The sequence below is a fragment of the Pagrus major genome, chromosome 4 (assembly GCF_040436345.1).
Source record: "Pagrus major chromosome 4, Pma_NU_1.0".
Classification (NCBI taxonomy): domain Eukaryota; kingdom Metazoa; phylum Chordata; class Actinopteri; order Spariformes; family Sparidae; genus Pagrus; species Pagrus major.
Window position 1 is genome coordinate 26,110,972 of NC_133218.1, and position 20,548 is coordinate 26,131,519.

A 20,548-nucleotide genomic window follows, 5' to 3' on the forward strand; every position below is an offset into this window, starting at 1 on the left:
TTCTGGACACGGTTAAAACTGTGTTATTTTGTTGAACAATCCGAGCTTGAACAATTATAACATTGAGGTTATCATTAAGCTTTGTTGCACATACAAGTTTAAGTGGAAAAACTTCTTCCCACGCCAGCAGCTGTTCTCATCTCTCTCTGACAACAACCTCGTTTACCCTCCGTGCTGGCTGTTAGGGGAGGGGTGGCTCTGGCTTTCACTTGCTGCACAAATTTTCCCAGCCAGATTTCGTACTGTGTTAACCTCACAAGCTTGTTTCTCTAACTATCAGAGTCCAGCCGCTCTAACATACCCTCTGGTCAGCTTGTCTGTACTTAGTCCTTTATGTACAACACTACTCTGAATGTCTTGCTTGCATGAATTTGATGCATATGATGTTGACCCCACTCAAAGACCAAAATACCACGTATACACTGCCCACACACACATCCACACAGCCTGCAGCATTGTCAAACAAAAATGGGCCTGTATAGCAGGGAAAAGCCTGACACGATGCCAAAACACTGTCCTCTTGCCTGAAATTGAACCTGATGGGCGATCATTCACAACAAATGCAGGAAACATGTCATTAAACCATTAGCTTGCATTATGTTGCTACATAAGATAAGTAGAAAACAAGGTTGGACTGACCTTCATCTGCCCTGACACACAGATAACTTTAGAGAACAAGAGAGAGCGGAGACAAAATAACTATAATAGTCAGTAATTATCTGGTTAAGTGTCAGTTGCAGGCCAGAGAAAATCACCAGAAACTCGATGCTGAACAGTCATTGAGTCCATCATCTATTTATTCTTCTCTCTACAGCACAAGTAGAGTGGAGCCTAATTTGCCCTGCAGCTAACATCAGTTTCAGTTTGTGCTTTGCAGAGTATCTTCAAGGATGAAAGTCAAAGTTTGGCGAAGATAGTTGGTTACAGACTTGGTATTTGTATGAGCAGCTATAACCAATATTTTCTACATTACAGTCTCTTCAGCTGCTTTTTGTAGCTGAAGCAGGCAGCTGTTTTCAGTATAAAAGCTCTAAAAGCTCACTTGAATTACCTGCTCAGCATCGAACAGCAGACAGACACAGTTATAATCTACTGTGGCTGATGAACAAAGAGGAACATTTAGCTAGCAAGAAAAGTTGTTGTTTCATTCTAACTCCTACTGTAAATATAAAGCCAAAGGTCAAAATGTATGTGCTCTCACTGCACCGTCCATAACACAGCAAGGGGGTCAAGGAATTGAATCCCAGCTGTCCCAGGTCCTTTCGGCATGGAGGTCGCATATTCTTCTGCCTGGCGCCCCAGTTTCTTCCCACCATTCAACGTCAGGCTTCATATTTCCATCCATCCATAATTTTTCTTCTTCTCTATTATGGGAACCACAGGGGCTTGTTGAATTCAAATGCTCGAGACATGCCTTGACCCTGAGTCTCCATCCCTGGCTTCCTAGATGCTCCCGCATTTCAAAGACTCTGCTCAACCCTCGCTCATCTCTCAACCCCAATCATCCATCAAACACCACCCTCATTCTATCTACTTTATGCTATACAATTATGTGGTCTTTGTGAGTGAAGTCTCAGGGATCAGGCTGAGGAGGAACACATGAAGGAAACAGATGACCAGGAACACAGGTTACAAAATAAAACAGGAAATCAACAAACCATGCCTGGTGGCAAAATAGAATAGTGAAAGCTAGATTTAAAGGAATCCAATTTAAATGCAGATGGTGTCATTATTCTATAGTCATTACATTGGGCATTCAACATTGACTTCATAATGATGAGTTACAAAAACTTGTCTATGGCCAGTTTAAGTAACCGTCATTGCTCTCACCTAAAATTGGGTGAATTGTCTGGAGCAGATTATATTTTCAGGTCTTACCCCATGCAGTAAACACCAGAATTATTTACTTTTTCATTGTGCTTTTGCAAAATAATGTGCACATTATATGTATGTCAGCTAGATTCTGGAGTGGATGTGTCTGTATGCAGTATGTAATAAAGGTCAGTTACATCTCTCTACGTTCTGCAGAAATTTGTTCTGTTGCTCAACCATATGTATTTCTGTAGCATCTGGAAAGACGACAGTGACAACGACAGCAACGTTAACATACATGGGGGCAAATATCTTGCAATCATGCCTCCTAATGTTTCTAATCTGACTCATTTTCATGTTTCGCCTGTAGTGTTTTGTTCTGGACTGGGTTTCTTGTCTATTTTTCAGCGCTCTGATTTCTGTCAGGCTCTCTGGCTGACGCAGAAACATCTGGTTAGTTAAGAGGGTTTTTTTTTCCCGTCACAGCTGGGCAGTCCGAGTGAACAAGGCTATCCCTGACGCAGAAAGATAGGGCTGTGGGGGATGATGAATGGGGCTGTTTGAGAATGCTACTCAGTCCAACCACATCCTCCATTGTGTCTGTCTCAATAAACTAGGAAGGAAAGTGGCGCTAATGCAAAGTTAGCTGAGTTTTACACTCTCACTATCTCTGAACATAATTGAATCCTCTGCCTAATTGTTCATCAGTGACTGGCCAATAGAAGTTGGATTTTCCTCTGAGGAACCTGCACTGCTCCTCGTTTCTTTGTTCAATACATCACAATTTTGGATACGGCGTACAGTCGGTGTGTTTATTCTGTATCCGAGAGATGCTCCAGGGAGAGACGGCCTCATCCAAAACTGAGATCAAACTGGATAGAGGAGACACTGTTGTCTCCCATTCAAGTCACGAGGATCAAAAACCAAATCCTAACAACAAAGACACGTTCTGATTCTATGTTTTGCCGGCAGAAATAAGATTTGACTCCAAGGTTCCTCTATTAAATCCAGATTTCATATTTTAAACTGAAACTGAATCCTTTGTCGCAATAATAATGTATATCTTTCCACATACTGGATGATAAAAGACACACTGGTGCTAAAGAATGTTTTTTATTGACCAAGAGAGTCTGTTAAGTGTAATAGCTGAGTGCCGGCAGCAAAGCAGAGTGAATGAGATGCCAGTTAAAGCTTTGCGAAATGTGAAGCTGGCCGCAGGCTCTTATCATCAGCCCGGCCAAATCACACTGCTGCCACAGTTACCTAATGCTCGGGTAAGGGGAAATCTCACCACCTGGGCACTGTCACACTGATGGAGCCCTTCCTGATTTATTCACCACCGATCACACATACAGGTATCTGCGCACACACAAACAGGCATGTATGCGCGTGCATCCACACTCAAACACAATACAGGCACATTGGTTCAGACCTGGACTGTAGCTCTCTGTCCAATTGAGTTTGCAGGTCCAGTAGCAGAACATAATGAGGTTTTCACACTGAGACACTCCAGCTCGAGAGAGTGGCGGGGGAGGACGGTGTGAGGGGGAGTCAGTGGGTGTGACACAGAGAAGGGGAAGGAAAGAGAAAAGGCACTCAATGATAATGTATGAGCTGTCTGTAGTGCTCTATGGTGGGGGAAAAGAGTGCAGTGACGCATTTAAAAAGAAGATTATCATGTCAAGATACAGTGATACCTCGGTGAACACTGATTCTCATTGGGTGGTGGTGAATACTCAAAGTTGCTAATCAGAAGAGGAGGGTGTGTGGGCCATGTTCTCTTATGAACTAATCAAGTTTAGCTAAGCCTGTCTAAGAATTTATGTTAATTTACCACGTCTCTACACAACAAAATGTGTCAAAAGTTAGGTGAGCATCCTGTGGAAACACAGTATTCCTGTAAAATCATGATTTTGCCTATCATTAGATTACTGTACAACACCTCTGACAGCCAACACAATTCTTTTACCCTGACATTAATCAACTGTCAGCTGCAAATCCAACACTTAAACAAGCATACGGCAGCTACACGTAGAAGGCGATTTGAGGGGGGACGCCATCCGCCGCCCAGAGTCTAGCACTCTAGCAGAGTCACTAGCAGTACAGGAAACTCGCAGACCGATTGCATGTGTTGTTAATCAATCACGTGACACTACCTAGCCAATCAAATGTGTGTGTGTTGCGTGAAGAATTGTGATTCGAGACACAGGCAAGAAAAGAGATGGGAGGACAACAGCCACATAAAATGGACAGCGAAAACAGCTTGTAATGAAAAATGGACTCTTGCGTGTTCGTTTTTACCGGGGGCAGTTCAAAATCTGTGTGACTCATAGCTGAGACAGTGAAGGTTATGAAAAGTGGAACGTGAATTGCCACCCGCAAACATACCCACTCAAATTTGAACTGAGGGCGCAGGAAAGAAAATGTCACCACATGTTAGAAATTACCTTGGACCTTGGCTTGGGGGAATTGTTTCTAACTGGACCTCCTTGGATTAATTCTCCTTTCTCCTAATCCCACCATAGTGTCAGTTTCACCCTGTTACAAATCAACAGATGACCAACTGGAACAATGGTAGCTTGACTCAGCCTTGTGCAGTTTGTCTCATATCCAGATCACAACACTTTAGGTTAGTGTAAGATTGGTTAACCCATAGCATTGGTATTTGACGACCAGGGATCAAGACTCAACAATATCTCTCTCTCCAGAATAGCCTTCTGCACCTTTAGCCTGTCTTAACAAAGGAAAGAAATTGCTGTCAGGAGCACTTTGTGTGTGAGTGTAAGTACAGGGTCAGCAGGTGGGGACCCTTCCAATAGATGGTGTAACACTGAAATGGCCGTCATGCTTGCCTGATATTGTTGACTCAGACTCAGACTCAGTTTACTTGCTCAGATTGTGTTTACTTTGTCATTTTTCTTTTCTGCCATGGGTGAGTACGGCCGTGGCTAAAGCACCAACACTCCCCGGTGCTGCTCTGATCTGAGGCTGCTAGGCTAACAGAGCTAGCATGCCGCTACAGTACGTACATGTAGTAGTTACAGGTTGCTTTCAGGAAAACTCCATAAATCAAAGAGAATTGAGGTAGAGCAGCCTGTCAATGGTTGTTGGTTCTGTGTGCGACGTAGTTTTGAGTCGCTGCCTTGAAGTTACATAGCACAGAAAAAAAGTGACGGGGGGTGGTGACATTAAAATGATTAGGAAGCTGTTATTTCAAGGCGAAAGAGCTACACGTAGTTGCTTTAAAAAGCAAGTATGGTTAGTAGTAAATACAGCACATCAGGAAGCAACAAACACCTTCTGTTTCAATCTCTAGTTTTATGAGTGAGCTGTACTGTTTTTATATTAGCATTTTGTTATTTTGTCTTTTTGTTTTTACCACAATGGATGTCAACTAGAAAATCTGTAATAAATTAGATGTTTTTTGGAGTTTGTGATAAACAAATATCCCTGTGCTATCAGAAGCTCATACTGAGCTCTACACTTTTGATATCTTATTTTCAGGCTCTCTCTTCAACCAATTTGCATTTCAATCTTTATGAGAATTCAGCTGTGACTTGGCTTTAAATTACTCCGCCTCTGAATGCAGCAGCAGCAGTTAGTGGCTCCAGTATGAATGAGAACAAGAATCTTAGTTATCAGTCTAGTACTGACTTCTCAAGATCCATCACATATCCAGCAAAACTGCAACCTGTTTTTCTACACTTGAGTTTCCATGCAGGAAATGTGTTAACGTTTTCTGGAGGGCCTAAATAACCAGCCAGTTTTTCTATCTTATTTTCAGTCATTACTGGCTGACTGCTGAACCTCAGCATGGCTGCCTGCCTCCTCATGAGAGTTCATCAACAATATATAGCCCACAGCCGGGTATATGCTTTGCTATGTCGTCAATTTGTCAGTTGACTAAGCACAGCTTGAGTACGTCAGCTAAAACAAACCTATTTCTGCAGTCATAGCCTACAGTTTCAACATAAATGCATAGGTATATTACAAGAATACCTCTATAGGAAATAACAGAACAGTAGTCAGTAGTTAAGTAGCTATGTTTGTCAATACCTTTGTTGGGAAATAACAGAACTGAAATAATATTCTGTTAATTTCCATAACTGCTAGTACTTCCTAATATAAATCAATTCATCAGCTAAGCTCCTGTACATCAGCTCTAGTTTGTTTTTTTCTCCTGCACCCAGAGCTCTTCCTTTTTCCCTCATTATTTCCCTCTGGTTTATTGTGTCCATATTTGTTCTGTTCCCTGTACTTTTAAAGTCATTCCAACTGTTTCCTCAGCCCGCAGGCTACTTTTCTCTCTCGTTGCTTCTGCCCTCCCCCTCAGCCCTTTCAGTGTAGGTGAGTCAGTCAGCTGGGCTGCATCAAGGTGGGTTCTGCTCCACTACCTCTTTCTCTCCCCACTGTCCCTCCCTCCCTCACCCTCCTCGCCTCTCTGCTGTTTCCCTTTTTAATACCTCTGATAGCTGACAGTGAACCAAAATGCACCTTGACTATAAAGTCACACAGCGCAGTCTAGAAAGTTATAAATAGTGGGTACATCTATGTCTTGTACAGATTTAACACAGAACTGTCTGTGCATGTTCCTAATAACCAGGCTTAGCTGGAAATATGAAGCGAAAGGGAAGTCATATTTTCACCTAGTACAAACCCCAAATTAGTTTTTCTCTTCCTGATAGGCTTCGACATTATCTGGGTGTTTGTACTGTGTATTTTCACTGAGATCATACCACACACAAAAAGCAGCTTTTCTGTCTGTCTGTCAGTGGTTAACACTGGGTGATCAGCTTTGACTGAAACTATTGCAGTGCCCGTTCAAAACATGCTGTTCAGCACAGATTATCTGGCAATGTGAGGGGTTTACCGATCCAGTCATCAGGGCCGCCCCGATAATGTCAAACACGTTTGATATTTATGTATTTAACAAGGGTTCTTTCCGAGCCGGACCACAACAACCAATGAGTGAGGCATCTCGGAGCAGCTGACGGTGTTGCTAAGCAGCAGTTAACATTATAGCCCATGAGGCTAACATTAGCTAGCATACTACTGTTGACAGAAACTTAAAATCTCACCTCCAGTTCTCTGTGAAGAATAGATCACCTGTGATGACCACATCTCTCACTCATCCAGAGTACGTTAACCTTCTGCTTTTGTTTTCCATGTTTTTGTTTATGTCTGCTTCCCCATGAGATCACGTGAGGGGGATCATTGAGTACAGCTTCAGTTTGCTGAGAGCTGAAGCCATGTCGTCGCTATTGCACAGAACAGTGTCTGCTGTTTATTCAAATTTTGTTAATATTGAATGTGCTGCAAACCAGATTGCTCCAAATTTAACACTGCACTGCCTTGGGTCCTCAGCAACAAACCTGCCGAGTGTGAAGTAGATCGGATGAATGGTTGTTGAGATATGCGAATAACGTACAGACAGACAGACATTCCTTGTTTTATAGCTCGATAAATGTGGCATCATCTTTGTATCCAGCTTTTCCAATACGCCCATGCTGGGCTGCTGTGACTATACTGGCATCTTCAGCCTTTCTTGTTGATACTACAGAGCATATTAAAAGAATTTAGGCATTCAACCACAAATGCTCAGTCTCCCCATTCAGTCAGAGCTCATAAGAAAATCATACTGCGATTTTATCCTCATGTTCTTTATCCAAGCATTACATATTACATCAAAGAGAAATACTGACCAAAGACACACCTCATCATTCAGCAAAGACATCTGTGTTGAGACGACCACACAAGGCAATGGGAGCGCTTAGTTACAACCTGTGTTTAAATGAAATGTCCATGAAATATTATCTTTTTATGAAAAAATCGCATGTTTGCCAAAATGGCTCTATCTGGGCTTAAATATTTCATTGACTCTCATGGAAGCTTGGTTTACGTATCGACATATAAACGTAATAACTAATTGCTGAATCTAATTGTACCCATCAGCATTACAATCACAAACAAACTATTTTTCATTTCTAACTCAGTGCTATTGTATCTGTTTAGGCTGACGGCTAATTTAGCTCTTTGTTGCACTACTGAAAGCGCAGTAATCCAAGGGTTAACAGTTTATTAATGCAATTGTGCCTGAGTTAAGTGTAGTGTGAAAAGAGGTAATAATCATTTTAGAGTTGACTAAGATTAAAGTTTGGCTTACAGCCAGTCTTACCCTGTGTTGGTTGTTAAAGAAGCTAATTAAACCCACATGAAAGCCTCTCCTCAGGAGCCAGAAAGATTAAACACCCTCAGGTGTATTCTCTCTTCAACTGCAGCACAACAAAAAATGGAGCACCGATTAGACGGCATGTGTACAGAGCGATTCTGCTGGGTGAGTTTTCAGTTGCGGCATTAATTATAATCAAGATCTCACTGATGGAAATAATATTGTAATATGCAATAACAGTGATACAACTGGAGATTCAGTTTCTGTTTACATGTAGCTCACCTTTTCAACATAGTTTAGTGAGGAGATTAAGTCACTGTTTGTCTGTTTCCATCTTATTATTGCATATTAGCTAATCAAATATACTGCAGTGAGACAGCAAATGTTGTACTTGTCGTTAATCTCTTTGTCTCCCGATTTACATAATCACACTGGACACGTGTGTGTGTGCGCATACATACTATTATATACATGCTAGTCTCAGAATGATAATTTTTATTAATGCTCCATCTGCCAATTATTTTTACAATCAATAAATTGTTTAGGTTAGAAAATGTCAAAACAATGTGAAAGATGCTCATCATGATTTCCCAGAGCCCAAAGTAACGTCTTCAAATTCCTTCTTTCTAATAAATACATAAGAAAACAACTCTGTTAACGCCAGAATGCCACAATCATTTAAACACAAGCAAAATAGCCATCACAAAATGTACCTCAGTCCAAACACGCTGCCTAGAAGGACAGTCACTCCTTACAGCTGTATTGATATTTTGATATTTTGATGCTGTAGGTGTGTGCTTTGTGCTAAATGGGTCAGCTTGGCTCAGGTGCTGTGTGCTTTGTGCTACTGAGTTAGCTGCTGAACAACAGTCAGTTTGCTGAGAACTAGCACTGCTGCTCAGTCATTCTTCGTGTCAGGGGGAGTGTGCTCAGTGCTGCTGAACAACAGGCTCAGGGACAATGAGACAATTGCAACAGCAACAGTTACTGGATGTTTCCATTTTATTTGTCCAAGCATTTGCTTTATTAATTGCTGGCGGGATGCTGAGAGATTTTCTACAAATAAAACATAAAATGCTTCTAGAGTAACTTACCTTCATGAATACTTAAATGACCTTCATAAAACATGTCAGGTCTCCCTTTTCCCGTCTCCAAGTGTGTGCATGTATCATTTACTTTCTATGAGTATATAGTCTATTATATAGACTTTGCACATCATCAGTGTGAAGTGGAGCTAGTGCACAGCTGTTTCTTCAGGTTTCCTGCGTGTGTATTAAGATACAGACACACTTGCACACACTCCGGCGGCTTTCTCTTCGCCTGGCTGGAATTTGTAAGCCCTGAGCTCCAGCCAAGCTCCTGTTGCTGAGGGGAAACCAGCTGCACACTCGTCCAATCCTCCTGCCAGTTCTCCTGCTCATGGAACAGCTCACTGCACCCCTGTCCACCCCTGCCAAAGGAAAACATTTGGTACATCCCATCGGTGCTTCTCTAGCTGGTTTGTTACTGACTCAGTAGTATCACAGCAGTCAGCCAAACGGCAGCCTGAATACACACACACACACACAGACACGCACACCCACAGCAGGAGTGAGGACGTAAAAAGAGTGAGTTACAAGAGAGAAGCGAAGAAATCCTCAGCGAGCATCTCTTCTCTCAGTCTCCTGGTTGTTTGGCATCCCTGATATGACCCTGTTCAGCCCCAGATGTGAGTATACAGGGGTTTATCCCTATGTGTGTGTGTTCATGCATGTGTTAGTGGTTGTTTGCATGCAGCACTGTGTTTCTGAAAGACAACATTTTCCACTGTGCCTCTCATTTCTTTTGCTCCCCCCTCCCATCCTCTGCCTTTCCCTCTACAAGCCTTTCTTCTCATAGACTCAGCCTGTGTTTGCTTGTCTGAATCCCAGGTTCCTTCTCACTTTTGCCTCATAGCTGTTTTTTTTTCTGGCTCTCTCCCTACCTACACATTGATCCAGTCAGATGGTGGTTTGGGAAAAGATCTGTGAGATGTTTCAAGATGATGATGTAAACATTAAGCATTAAAAGGTCTTTCTGGTGTGTGCTAGAATAATATATTTTTTCAGGTCTTTCTGACAACTTCATGCTCAGACCAAAACTGCATACGACCAAAGCTCAACCTGTCTCTCCCATCGGCAAGGTCAGCTTGTGAGATGGGAATGTCTAAAGGCTTAATTATGCTGTAGTCCTGCTGTCTGGTAACGGACTAAAGCATATGTTTTCTTTGTCTTCAGCTGTAGAATGAGTCGTGCACCGCTTTTGTGAACAATTCCCAATCAGGGCACTTTAACAGACAGGCAGGCAGAGCGGCTACACCTCCTCTCAACTTCCACACTACTTTAAAAACAGCACTCTACTCACAAAGCTGCATGTCTGCTGGGAAAGTAAAGGCTTCAGAAGAGTTCAATCCAGACAGTGAAAGCAAAACTCATCTCAGGCTCTCTCTGTGATGTGGGATCCTTTCAGGATGTATAACTCAGATCATGTAAAGTCATGGTAGTACTGTTTCTACTCGCTTTAACTCACCTCCTTTTTCACTGAGGTGGTGTATAGATTTAGTCTTTCTTTTAGGCACACAACAACATGACATCAATTCCCTATCTTTTCTATCGGCTTTCTTTATTTGTTAGTGTTATAATCCATGTTTATGTTGACAGTGATGCCTGAGATTACACACAAGAGTGGAAACTAAAGCTTCATGGTCGCCGCTTGGCTCCAAGTGTGACCCGAGGTCAGTTGCAGTGCAGCAAATGAAGACGATACATGACAGAGTGCAGAGCCTGTCAGCAAGATGCATTCACGCTGTGATTCTATATCCGCACTCGACAAACTATCCTCTCTTCATATGTAGGGTGCCAGACTATGGCCTGATTAATAAACTCAAGTGAGACAAGTGAGGGTTGAAAAGATGCGTGCGTATTAAAATGAAAACGAGCTTAATGTGTCCTCTTTTCTGATCGAGAACACTTTTGCACAGCAGATTGCAAACAGGAAGTGTGACAACAGACCACGGATGATCCAATTAATCACAGCTTTAAGGCAAGAATACAAGTGAAACAACGTTTGTTTTATATGAAGAGCAGGTCAAACTCAGGTGAAGAAATGTATCCGGCACAATCAACTATAAAATGTGTCATTCTGCTGCTTTATAGCAAACAACTTTGTTCTCAGCTAAAATATGAAAGGCTTATAGCTTTTAGCAGCATCCTGACCAATTAGATTTAAATAAGTGGTAGTCATAAAGGGACAGTTAAATATATTTTTCACCAAGGTATGAAGTAGTTTCCTAAATCTGCCACAGCCAGTTAAAGTGAAATCAATTTTGCAGTCTCTGTTGTCCTAGTTAAAATGATTGTCGCAAAGGAGTTCAGTCATAATTGCACAATTGTCTTTTTGTGTGGAAAGATGTGTGAACGTTGAATATTCTCAGATTGACATACCACTGAAAATAGACGTGTCACTCATCAGCGCAAGTGTTTCTGTTCTGTTCTGAAATTAGTTGTTTGATTCAGACGTTAATTGAAAAATATCTAAAAAAAAAACAAAACAAAAGTTAGGATGCGGCTCAGCCCATCACGTGGCAAATTACAGAAGCGGGGGGAAAGAAAATGATGATAGCAGATGGGAAATTAAGTGATGGTTTTATCTGATCATCTCCCACACAGCAGTGACGTCAAAGTGCACAGATTAATACAACATAAATTATATTTTCTGATACGCATTACCGTGTTAGCTATTCAAGGCAAATTATGTTGGCCTTTTTCCAAACTGCAGAAAAGCGTGTGTGTGTTTGCACATGTGGTTGTGCAGGAGCCTCTTGCCAGAAAGTCTGTGAACATAAATTACATGCAGTGCACGAACCCTTCTGCAGAGTCTGTCAGTCTCAATGTTTATTCTTGAGTTTTACTGTTGCATACATGAATCACCTGAAGCCTAACTATGAGTAAAAGAGAATTAGTAAAATACTTAACAGACCCCTGCAGAGAAGATGTCTCTTTAGTGTAGACAGGGAGGTGAAAGTGCAGATTCAGACAGAGAGGCTTTCCTGCAGCTGGTGGGAGTTCAAGGACACTTCAGCAGGGTGGATGCTGACTGACTGGGGTCTTCAAAGGCCGTCCGGTCAGCCGTAGCGCTCGGCCCTCTCGGGCCTCCTGTGGAGGACTCTGAATAATTTAGAGTAAGAAAGGCTTTTCAACGTTGGTACTGTGTTGTTGTGTTTCCAGGTAGTGTGATTAAGCCGGCTCTCACTTTGGCTCGGTATGAAGCGACACTCTGGCACTCGGCCTGACATCCACTGATACAAAGCACAGTGACAGACTGTAGACCGAGGCAGAGGCTGAGGCTTTACAACTCATTATGGTTGATTGCATGTGACCTTGATGTGTCCTCTGGTGGCCCTCGCTTCTATTTTACAAACATACTATTTGTTAGATTGTACTGCTGTTTGTTTTCTGTATGATCTATCTCTGCTGTTTTTAGCTGGAGTCTCTTGGGCTTATCCCTGATTCAGCTGGTCTGTAATGAGAATCATGAAACAACCCATGATAATAATACGATCACCATTCATGCAATTTTGTGATATGCAAAATTGTCTGTAATGCATCCAAACATCTGTGTTACTAAAGAGGAAAACAAACCACTGGAACCCCAAAATAATCAGAAATAAAAGGGTTGAGAACAAATGCATTATACTATTCCTGTCGTTTTCACATAGTGTTATGGACAATTGTGATAAATCAATGTACAGGGGTACAAACCTGAGCTGTTTCAACACACATAAAATGAAACCATTTTATTATACCTTTAAAAAATAATCAATTTTGTAGCCAAATGCCTTTTTCCTTGCTTTTCAGCTAAACAAACACTGCATGAAAAGAGGGATTTTCGGCAGTAAGCGGCACTGTTGATTGCCCTGGAAATTCAGATTAGCAATCTGTTTTTTCATGCAGTGAAAAATCTAAATTTCAAAAATGTTGTAAAATGAAAATAATTATTTTTAAAAAGGCACAATTGACAAAGTAACAATAACACTTACTTTGATACCCCCATTTAGCCTTTTATATAAACATTGAATGAAATTAATGTATAACACATTTTAACAAAGTTGTCACAACAAGTCCTCATAGGCAAATCTTGCAACTTGGCAGCCATTTTGGCAACGCCCTGGACAGTTATTTCAGGCTAACAAGACCAGGCCTCTACCTTAACGAATGGGGAGAGAGTGAGATCATCACTTTTAATGGTCACCTGGACATTAAATCTGCATAAAAATCTTAAAAAGTTAATTTTGTGACACCAACTTCTTTTACGGCTCAATCCAGAGTGGAGACCCCAAAGGGGTTTGATGTCTCATCTGTGAATAACCTCAGTTTGCTTCGTAATCCTTCTCCTTCCCCTTCCTCCATGCTTATTCACCAAATTGGTTGAAGCTGTCGTGAATCTCAACTGTGCGCTCCCGTCAATGCAACAACGCGATTGGCTGATATCTTTCCTGGTTCGGCTGCTATAAAGCACGCTATTGGCTTCCGAAAGGGGTGGAAAATCTGATATACAGCCACCAGCTCTGGCGTCACAGACTTTTCTATTCAAAATGCTTTGAGTGGTGTATCTTCTCTCTGGTTGAAAGCAGATGTGTTTCATTTATTTATTTATCAGAAACAGCTGCAATAATATAAAATATATCTTCATGGGAGAAGATAATAATTTTTAAAAAAATACTGCATATTAACCTTTGCATACAGCTGCATTGTTATAAACCATTTATGAATTGTTAATGAAGTGCTAATAAATGCCATATAAGAGGGTTAGAGTAAAGATAAAAAATAATGGGAGGGGGAAAATGAATAATTGCCTAACAGTAGCAAACATTAATCACCTTTATCATCACATTCATCATCGACACAGTCAACACAATTACTGAGCATAATGTGGGTTATCACCGCAGACATGTGCCTGAAATGATATTTATATAGGTCTCAGTGTTTAAGTAGCCAAGTGGGGAAAAAAAGAACAGCCCAGAGTTTGCAGTAAAGGAGGAGAAAGCCTGCAATGAAGACGCACATTTTACCGTATAGGATTTTGTTAACCAAATAACGGTCTGACTACCTCCTGAGGTTTTGCTCCTGTGGAGCGAGACAACTGTGCTCAGCAGCCTCCTCCACCCTCTTCCTGTGTAATGGCTCCTTCACGCAGTCAATCATGCAGTTGTCACGTTGCTCAGCAAACACATCATAAAACTCAGTTTCCTTTCCTTCTGCCCTGCAATCACTTCAGCACCAATCTGTGTAGATGAGGAACTGTCCAGTCTGTTTTTAGAGATTATTTGCCTCATTAGGTTTCAATCTTTTGTCATCTCAGATAAACTTTCATACACTGGTGAATGAAATGTGTCACCTTTTTACTGGTTTTATCTTCGATACAATAACGTGAAAAATATCAATATCTGATATTTGATACAACAGGGCAAAATTGTCACAACATTGAGGGCATATAATATTAGATTTTTATAAAAATATAAATATAACAAGGCTTGTGTGGTATGTGTGAAGCACAACAGCTTATACATTTATTTACTTGTGAAGAAGGTGGGGCTATGCTGCACTACAACAGTGTGTGTGTCCACTCCACAAAAAATGCAGCCAACGATACTGTGAATATGAGAAGTGAAACATTTCAAATATTCAGAATCAATATGTATTGATATTTTGATACTTTTGTCAGCACTACGGCCTATCCACTAGAGGTGTTCTGACAAATCTAGTAATCAGAGTGGATTTATAGAAACATTTGTAATGACAGGATGACGTTTTAATAAATTGAGCCATTTTCTGGTCTTAGATGCTTCATTACAACTTTCTGAAGTAGTTTTAGACTGTTTTACCTGAACAATTAATGCCTCTACTTGTTCTGGCATTATATTATAAGTTAAAGGAGACATATTATGCTCATTGTCAGGTTCATATTGTATTCTAGCTTACTGTAAGAATAGGTTTACATGCTTTAATGCTCAAAAAAACACATGAAGTTTCTAAGACCCCCCCTCCAGAATACCCAGTCTGCTCTGATTGGTCAGCCCACAAACGCCTGAGCCAGCACTGCTCACCATGTTACCAGTTGGCTCTGTCCTGTTGTCATCTTCCAGGTAGTTTCCCTTCTACCGTGAATATAGCCGTTCATTATGCATATGTGTGACATGATGACGTAGTGTGATGTACATGTACAAGAACCTATAAAACACTGATGGAAAGGGAAACAACAACAACAAAAGGGAAAGGGAAACAACAAAAACGCATAATAGGTCTCCTTTAAACATCCATATAACAGAGAAATGCAGTTACATTATTTGAGCTGAATTTAGTCTCTACCTTGTAACTGTAACTGGTGTGTTTTCTTGAGCTGGGCTCCCTCAGTAAACAGATTTAAATCTCAAGTGGCTTCCTGTTCGAATAAAAGTTGAATAAATAAAATAAATCATATGTATCATTAGATGAAAAAATATGTTTGCAAAACTTATCAAAATTCCAGTTATATCCCACCGAATACTTCCACTTGAATGCTGTTTGAAGTATTCACAAAACATTCCCATCCGATTTTCTGTTTTGGTTTATATTCCTGTGTGCATGCATCACGGCTCAGGCAGGTAATGGTTAAGGTGTCAGCAGCAGGGGCCAGTTCCTCATCAGCAGAGAAGCCAACCAGCAGGTCACTGTTTGACTCTAAACTGTCAGAAAATTATCCCTGCTGCGGGAGGTAAAGGCACATACACGTGTATGAATTTCTTTTCACACATTCAAACCCGTACTTAATTAATTGTAGCCTCCAGCCATTTGACAGTCACGCTGTGTGAGTGTATGTGCAGCTGGCCCAGTCACACTCCATTCGCCACCCATCTGTCCATGTCAGACTGGCCCCCTCTCCTCTCCTTCCCTCTCCTATCCTCACCTCCGCTTTTTACTCCTTCACTTTTCCCTCTCTCCTACACTCACCTTTGGTAAATCACCGCTGAGCTGTCCTGTAATCAACATGGCTGTTGGTTAATTGGTCTGTTGGACCATGTGCTTAAGGGGTGTTTGCAGGAGAAACACAGGAAGACAGAGAGAGATGGGGTTTGGCTTCTGAGACAAGTCTGAAGCTGCACCATGCAGGTTTTTGATGTGCGCTTGCAGACGAGAGACAAAAATGGAGGTGAACAGCTGGCTCGGAGTGGCGGAAGCAATCAACGGAGAGTGATAGATGTGTGTGAAAATCAGCAACTGTCAGTCTGAGCCGGCCCTTTAGTCATTATCATGTCAAATGATGACAACAACTACAACAGTTTAGCTTAATTTTACTCAAATTAAGAGTGAACTAAGGTGTTAGATCAACATGAGTAGACACTGTGCAGGGTTTACAGGTTAGTTACTCTGAATCTGAACACTCCACTCTGTGCTTGGTACCCATTGCTGTGATGCTCTTTACTGTATCACTACACAATTAATTGGTCGCTCTTCTGCGCAGACATGAGCATGAGTGGAGAGTTGAAGTCCAGCCGCTCCAGGGCAGCGAGTAAGAGGGCCAGCAACACCACTTACGGGTGAGTACAAACCCCACCCCACACACACAGACACACACACACACACACACACTCATTCCCACCCCCACACACTCAGAGATAATCACACGCTCTATTATTTGCTGCAGCCCTTTATCTGTAACTCAATAGCTGCACCTCAGCGTTGCAATCAATGCAGCATTATTCGTTATTAGCTTCATACCAGCCGTGTATGTTAGCTGCTATCGATTTTGGCCACAGGTGCTGTCTCCATCAGTCAATGTTTTAATCTATCTGTTGATGTAGTGCACACATATGATTGTGGCTGATTACTGTTTATTGCAGGCGGTTCAATACTGGAGTGCAGAGCTACACTAACATTACCCGTGTGCTCAGATAGCTGGTGGAGGGAATGGAGGGCAGTGGGGGAGAAGACAGTGTGTGTGTGTGTGTGTGTGTGGGCTTGTTTAAATTCATTCATGCCTTCATTACTCTTACCTCCAACTCTCTCCTTGAACTGCATCTCTTACTGGAGCTGCAGCTCTGTAAGCTGGAGCTCCTCTAATGAGCATAAACCACAGAAAGAATTACGTGTGTTGATGTGTTGACATCGCAGCAGTTTCTCATCACTTTTGACTTTGTGTTGTGAAACTCGCTGCATCAACAACTTTGTAGTTGTCATTTTAATTTCTATTCAGTTGATTTATGCCTGATAGAAGTCTTTGTGAGCATGCAGTCTTCTTATAAAGGCGCCATATGTAGGAATGTTACTTTTTGAACTAAAAATATCAATACAGTATGAAGTCTACGAAGTTAGGATGCTAACCAGCTCCCGGCCTGAAATTCTCCTCCTTCCAATGGTCCATAGCTCCTATGCTAGTGGTATAACAGACCCCAGTCAGCTAATAGGATCGCTAACTGAGCTAACTAGCTAACAGCAGCTACAGTTATCAGCAGTTAGGGGTAACTCTGGTGATATTGTTACCCCTAACTGACGTAATATTGTAGGCCAACCCGGTTGTTAGCATCTTATCACACAATTACTATACACATTTTTTATGAATTGATCAATCTACAAGTTGTAAAGTTAGAGTAAGAACAGTTTGCAAAAGTTTGAAACAACGGACAAGTGAGTAGATGAGTCTCCGTGTTCGGCATGATGACGTTTAATGTCCCTGATAAATTCTGTAGTCGCATTTAGCCACTTGTTAGCAACCGCCGTTTTTAAGACACATAAGCGCTTTATTATTCAATTGTGGGATATTTCATGATGTATTTTATGTTGTAAACAAAACAGGCATTTAACCGAAACCCATTCAAACAACTCACAGACTTTGAGACAAGGGAACCGGATGTGCAAAAATGCTAACTGACTCATTACTACAGCACTGTTTGTTTGGAGTGTGAATTTTGCGAAGGTGGTCAATTCTATAATATTGCACCTTTAAGTGTGTTATCTGTGATTTCAGCTGCTGTAGTTGCTTGTGAAGTTCACAGACTTTCCATTCGAACATCCGTTTACTGCTGGCGTCCGTGTTTAACCAAGCACATGCGGTGAGACGCATTTAGATTGGAAGTCGAGAATACCGACTCGGAAATATCGACTTCCGACTTGCAATGGATTGCATCAATAGCTCTTACCCCACCGACTCTGACAGTGCATTTGCGCCTACATGTCCTCTGGAAGTCCATATAATGTCCTTTATACAACAAAGGAAGTGGAAACAATAGGCAGGGTTCTTAAAAAACACCACTTCATCAGAAAAGAGAAAGATAAATGTAAGTATTTAAACATACATGTAGCTCCACCTACCTAATAATAAAATGGTGAAAAGCTGCAACAATACAGGCACACAAGGCTTTTTGCTGACAATGGAGATGGTGAGAGGAGAGATACTCACATTAAAGTAACGGGAATAAACACAATGAATAATAAATAAATACTTTGCAGGACATCCACCCTAGGACAAAATGCAAAATAGGTACGGAAAACAAACCAGAATAGGAAATTAATATTAACAGATGTGATTATATTAATGCCGATTGCCGACTTGTTTGTCCCCTGTCTAATCAGCAAATCTCATTTTTCTCCATAACTGGGACTCCACATATGTTTCCAACTCTATTCCTCCATTCCTCCATTCCTGGCAGCTCCATTTACTGTCGCTCAAAGTATGTAAAAGGTATAAATACTGCAGCATGGAACATTTTATATTATGTTCCCAGCGTGTCCTTCAAAACAGTTAATCCAGCTTTCTGCCTGCTCTCCCTCCTCCTCCTCCTCCTCCTCCTCCTCCCCCACTCCCTCTGACCATCTCTGCCTAAACCTTTAACCGCCTCACGTTATTTACCCATTCCACCATGTAGTTATTCAACAGCGTGCAGCCATGCATTAATGAGGTTAGTCATACAACAGACACGCACACATAATGACTAACCACAAATGGAACACACCTGAGGTATCAGCCCTGATATATTCCAGGCCTGCCTGATTTTTCACAGAGATGACATGGACTTTAAGCAGACCAACTCGGCTTCCTGTGGCCATTTATGGTCACATCCAGTCGAATTAATGAAGCTCAGAACCTGTGCTGACAGAACAGACCTTCAGCCATGCTAGCAGCACTGTAAGGCTTAATCAGGCACAGAGATGCTGTGAGCTAAATGCTAACATCAGCATGCTAACGTGCTCACAATGACATTGCTGACATGCCGATGTTGGGTAGGTATAACGTTGACCACGATCACCATCTTAGCTTAGCATGTCAGCATGCTAATTTTTGCTAATTAGCACAAACCACCCATGAACCTACTGTTACTGTTAAGACCTGAATACAGTGAAGCCACTCAGCCTCCCTTTTTTAATTTTGCCTAGTGGCCACTTGCAGCAATGCAAAATAAAAATTCCCCTGAGGCCCAAAAAGCATTTTCCCTCCTTGACAGGACACCTTAAAATGCAAACAAGCTATATTATAACTCTGTCCGTTATGATTTGTTTATCCATGGAGGTTTTATATTTGTAAAAGTTTAATCGAGCCAAGATAAAGTATTTAAATATCTGCAACATATGTGCAACATAATCACAATATTAAGTCCAGGTTGGGCAGTACTGAGGGTGGAGCCAGCGGTAGAAACACTACCGTGCATATTCAGCGGGTCGCATATCTTTTTTTGTGTATGCGCCAAGCGAGCAGTTCACATTGGATTGAATAGGTGCCATCTTTGCATTCGGTATCCAGCTCTTCTTATGAATCTATGAAACCAACAAGTACAGCAGAGGCTGATGCATTGCAAAATTATGGCAATCCATCAATAGTTCTTGAGAAATGGCTATTAAAAACACAAATGAAGACCTCATTGTGGCACTCAGGCAGGAACACCAAAGTGTTAAAATACTTCGCCTGGACGCTATTAATTTTTGAACGCAAATCCATGAAGTAGATGTTGAGATATTTCTCAGTCTGTGAGATCACCAAAGTCACTAGGGTTAATCCTCTGGGCACCATTAATGTCTCGACATTTCATGGTGACCCATTTTAAAGCTGTTAAGATATTTCAGTCTGGACCAAAATGGGCTGACAAACGAACATCACCATCATTAGAGCCACACCACGACAGCACTCATGTGTACATAATGTAAAACTGCAAACATAAAAAGTGAATAAATTGGTTTTGTGTTTATTTGAAGGCAGCATCTGACAGTGTTATTCTTCTCCCTTCATAGCACCACATAGATTTTGAGTCCTCGGGAAAGTGAGAGAAATGAAATATAAGACAAGCCCAATCTACGTGATCATTTCCCGCAAACGGAAACTACAGTACAGCTAAAGTCACAAATGTAAATCATGTCGAGACAGCCACCAATAACCTCTCTGTCCAGACTCCAATAATCCTGTTCTGTGCTGCTGGCAGCAGTGTGCCCCGGTCCTCCCTCCTCCCACTCTTCTCACAGAGCTGGCCAACAAACACTACTGCCTGTGGCCTAGATTACTTTGTGAGCTAACTTTCCAACTCAT

General features: G+C 41.5%; 1 protein-coding gene across 1 annotated transcript in view; it reads left to right on the forward strand.

Annotated features, from left to right (window-relative positions):
• The window catches only part of LOC140994284 (C-type lectin domain family 18 member A-like), a 78,477-nt gene that overhangs the window by 28,318 nt on the left and 29,611 nt on the right, over positions 1–20,548 (forward strand). Inside the window, exon 12 of the mRNA XM_073463850.1 lies at positions 16,499–16,574. Within this exon, the coding sequence (XP_073319951.1) occupies positions 16,499–16,574 (76 nt within the window). The remainder of the gene's footprint in view (positions 1–16,498; positions 16,575–20,548) is intronic.